The sequence below is a fragment of the Plasmopara halstedii genome (genome assembly GCF_900000015.1).
Source record: "Plasmopara halstedii genome assembly, contig: Scaffold_3060, whole genome shotgun sequence".
NCBI classification, from domain to species: Eukaryota; Oomycota; class Peronosporomycetes; order Peronosporales; family Peronosporaceae; genus Plasmopara; species Plasmopara halstedii.
Window position 1 is genome coordinate 2937460 of NW_020189964.1, and position 4218 is coordinate 2941677.

The 4218-nt window shown below is 50.9% G+C and overlaps 2 protein-coding genes across 2 annotated transcripts; one reads left to right on the forward strand and one right to left on the reverse strand.

Moving 5' to 3' along the window:
* Window positions 1–3244: 3244 nt before the first annotated feature.
* PHALS_07090 (uncharacterized protein) lies at window positions 3245–3544 on the forward strand (the record flags this gene model as incomplete). Its single annotated transcript, XM_024720496.1, has 1 exon — window positions 3245–3544. One exon carries the CDS (start codon window positions 3245–3247, stop codon window positions 3542–3544), a length of 300 nt encoding a protein of 99 aa, XP_024585689.1.
* Window positions 3545–3830: 286 nt separating this feature from the next.
* On the reverse strand, window positions 3831–4133 carry PHALS_07091 (uncharacterized protein; the record flags this gene model as incomplete). The annotated part of the gene is made up of 2 exons (XM_024720497.1): window positions 3831–3970; window positions 4034–4133. 2 exons carry the CDS (start codon window positions 4131–4133, stop codon window positions 3831–3833), a joined length of 240 nt encoding a protein of 79 aa, XP_024585690.1.
* Window positions 4134–4218: the final 85 nt, after the last annotated feature.

The window sequence follows — 4218 nt, forward strand, 5'->3', positions numbered from 1 at the left end:
CGACAACATCCGACGAGGGGCTACTTGTTCCGTAGCCTTTTTCCATTGGATAACGTGCCACTCCACGCGCATCAGAAGACCTTTGCCCATGATTCATCAGACCTCGTCCAACCATGCCACTCGTGGCATGCAGAGCTCAGTGGATCACGTACCACACCACGTGCACCATGGGGCCTCACCCTCGATGCCTCGGACCTCGACCGATCATGTTATTCGTGGCTTGCAGCAACTGCTTTGAAACGTGAGCAGTGCTTAGTGGATTCCGTGTCACTCCACGTGCAGCAATGGGGCCTCGCCCTCGATGCCTCGTCCCTTGGCTGACCATGCCACTCGTGGCATGCAGCAACTGCTTTTTTTCTTGAGCAGTACTTAGTGGATTTCGTGTCACTCCGCGTCAGCTCGCGATCCGTGCTTGGAAATCTTGTCGATACACTTTCGGTGTTCGACAAATCGGATACTCCGATATCCAGCACGTTGGCCGTCCCGGTCCAGTGTTCGCGCCAATAGCGCTCCTTCTCCTAGCACAGTTGGGTTCATGACTCATCAAAGCTCCACCAGGAGATGTGCACGAAGCGCCCAAAGTCGTCGACCTCCAATCGCTCATGGCTCATGGTGTCACAACCATGCCAAACAAGGATAAGGTCAACCTTTCATCCAAGTCTAACACCACACAGCGTTCAACGCTATCAAAGTCAAGGAACTTGACACATAGGCTCACAGAGACCTTCGTCACAGTGACACAAGTCCCCGTCGCTAAGCGAACAGTGATGGTGTCACTCAACCGCGCTTTCAGCGCCTCAGCATCCAGCTGACTTTATTCGGTTGAAGGGCGAGGAGCATAATTGCCCGACGCCTCGGAATCGACCAGGATCTTCCAAGTTTTCTCAAAGCCTTTTATGGTCGCATTTTCGACCAGCAAGCCCAACTTCCATACACGTTCCATGGTCAAGAGCACGGATCTGTTCGGGGCTAGCCCCTGATTCCCTCTACCTCTTTGAGGCTCGACAGAGCTCAGTTATTCCCCAGTAGGGCGGCCGGGGGCTCTCGTTTTCCCGCGACAAATCAACCATACTAGTAAGAAGCGGGTCGGTTCGATGACCTATTACGCGCCTTGCGCAGGAGGAATCAGCCTGAAGGTGACGGGTGTCTCCACATACAATTCATTGTCGGGTGTTCGAACGCTGCCCGTCCGCTCGGAGCTCTCCCTCTCTTTATCAGCATAGCTGAGATCCATTGGCTTAGGCCTGCATTCGAACCGAGTCGTGCCAACTGAAATTGAATTCGGTATTATATGCCGCATTCACTGCATCTACAAGAGAAGACGGATGCAAACGGAATACTTCCATTCTGGCCACGCCAGTGCGGAGACGTTTTTTATAAAGACGGTCACTGTGAACAAGTCGGGAAGAGGATCGGCAGACATCCCGGTAATGAGAGTACCCAGTTTTGAACAAATTCCACCAACTCTTTCTTTCTTTGTCGGGCGGTAAGGAAACGCGATCGCACACGATATGCCTATTTCAGCCGCGAGAACACTCTCAAAAGCGGCAGCTCTCGCTCCTGGAAGGAGCAAAACGCCGCTTCAACCGAAATACCGCACAATAGTGCCCGTTCTCATGCTCGGCCCCCGAGCTTGGCGATAGCTAGTGCTTTGCGCTATCGCTCGTTCTGGAGCATGGCGGAAGCCTTAGCCATCTCGGCCTCTCTCCCCAGAGCAGGAGATCCTTTCCATCTTTTACCTCGAAGGTTTTAGCGCTCACCATGAGCGGCCTGGGCCGTGAGGAGTCATCCGTCGTCGACGGTGGCGTCATGGACACAGTCGACGCCGACATCTTTTCCTCTAGGTGCTCTAGCAGAGCATTTTCATAGTTTGAAAACGCCTCAAGGCGCGCGTGTATTGGTTCATATCCTTGCGAAGCAAGGTGTTGTACATCCGCAGGGCCAAGCAGGGATATCACCTTATTAAGCCCGTCCTGCATGCCCTGGGGCAGATAGGAGAATTACTCCATTTTTATAGAAATCAGTCGTAACGACTCAGGCTTAGGTTTACTACGAGTGCTACCAAATTCAGCGGGGCTGTCGAAACTCTTTGCTTATGAAAAGCTTACTAAGGTCACCGACCTTACCCTCTATACTAGAACCAGTATGAGTGTAGAGAATCGCAATCAACTACCTCCAAGAATACCCAGGACCTTAACCCAAGGCAAATGTACTCTTCCGTTCAAGATTGAAACTATATTTATCTGTTTTATTTGCGGCAGATCCGCCTATATCTAAATTACTAGGTTTTCCTAATTGGATAGGAAAACCTACTAATTATGCATAACTACATGCAGTCCCGCCACATAGAGGCTTCTGGTTACGGCGTAGCCACACCATTGTGTTATTACACCGTCTTGTGTAATCTTCACCTTTATTCAATCACACCATCATGTGTGACCCACCCTTTCATACCAGGGTACGTGTAACCCCGTTACGAGCTGGCTATATATTGGCACATGGAACTACTTGCTGAAGATTAAGCTTACTGATTTACATCCAATTTTCAAGGAGCTTGATCGCACAAATTTATCTGCATCTCTGTGAAAATCAGGGCACTTCAGCTGTTGGTATTTATAGTGCCAGTAAAATGATGCTAACTAGTAAGTGGTAATGTATGTCCGGTGGTGGTTGGTCTGTGGTCAGTCCAAACCCCTATGTATAGTGTAATTTCTGGTGTTGATTCATTTGGGTGCGGTTGTAAAAGCGCTTGAGCCTGCAGCTGATGCGTTTCGGTACGTCTTATCTTTATGTTTTTTTCGTTACTCGCGTACACTAAAGGGAGCTCGCGACAGAGCAGGTTTGCGGAAATTCAACTCTGACTTTATTTTAGGACCAGGGCGAAAGTTCTGGCCGCTCAAATGCACGTCATCGACTAATTAACTAATTATGGGCCCGGCTCCCCATATATCAGCCAATACAATGACAGCAATACAGTGCACACTAACCATCTTCATACTTATGTAATGGAGGGGCCCATTTCATCACCTCCCCTCTTTAAGTTGCGCTTTCGCAGCATAAGCGCGGTTGGATAGCTTGAAGAAGATTACTGGGAACAACAGCGACGGCAGTGACGGTGCTCGCGACACTGTGGCACTGGTGCCCCAGCTGGCGTGCGCAGCGATCTGTAACTCCGAGCGACAAGGTGGGAAAAGACTGAAGCTGGTGCCGTCGTCGACTGTGGCGGATATTACATCTTTTCGGGATGGCTGCTATGGCGACGCTTCAAACATTAGTGGAGGTTCCACGTGCTGATCACTCAAATTGTCGTCGTGTAGTCCTAGTGCGCAACCTGTTGGCTCTCGCGCAACACGCGGGAGTCCCATTCCCACCAAGACTTCTTGACAGCCGCAAGTTCATTAGCAGTTTTTATACAGCGGGACCACTTCGCGCGGAGCAGACCGGAAGTAGAACGAGCGGCCAGCGACGTCGAACATTCACGATGTCCAAGCACTCATGGCGGTGGAACCACTGGAAACACGATGACGATACGCCAGCCGCTTGAGCCTTTAAACGCCAGCACTTGAAGCTTCACTCAGGTGACTGAGCGAAGAGTTGCGATGAGGACTGCAAAGTCGGAACACGGGCATCCTGCAGGCTTGAACAACACTCATAACACTGCGAGCAACAAAAAGATGGGAGGCAGGATTGGACTGCTGGAAGCTTGTGACTTGCTCACGCGTCGTCGACTCACTCACTCAATCTTTCGCTCACTCACTCAGTCATTTACTCGCTCAATCAATCTCCCGCTCGGCTCACTCACCGAGTGGCTCGGGGGTTAATCGGCAAATTCACTCACAGATGGTCGCTCGATACCAGCGTCGACTCCAGGTTTCACTAAGGTGGGCATCTCCGCGCACACACAGATACGGCTCACCTTCTCCACTCATGCGCTTATAAGTAAGTGTCTTCTCGTACTCGTTCACAACATCTGAGACATCTTCCAATAAACGGCTACGTGGCTTCTAATACCTTCTGCGGGGGTAAGACCTACCAACGCACGAGACAGAGGTGTTCCTTGTCCCGCAGGGCGTGGCTCTATAGCTATTCTTCAGTTTGTGCGGCACGAGTACTTCGGCGCTGGAGTAGGTCATGATCTAAAATTTGCTTGACGATCCAGCGCTGAGCACTCAAAGCATCGATCAGAGGTGAACGTCTATCGCGCTGAATTGTCGCCGC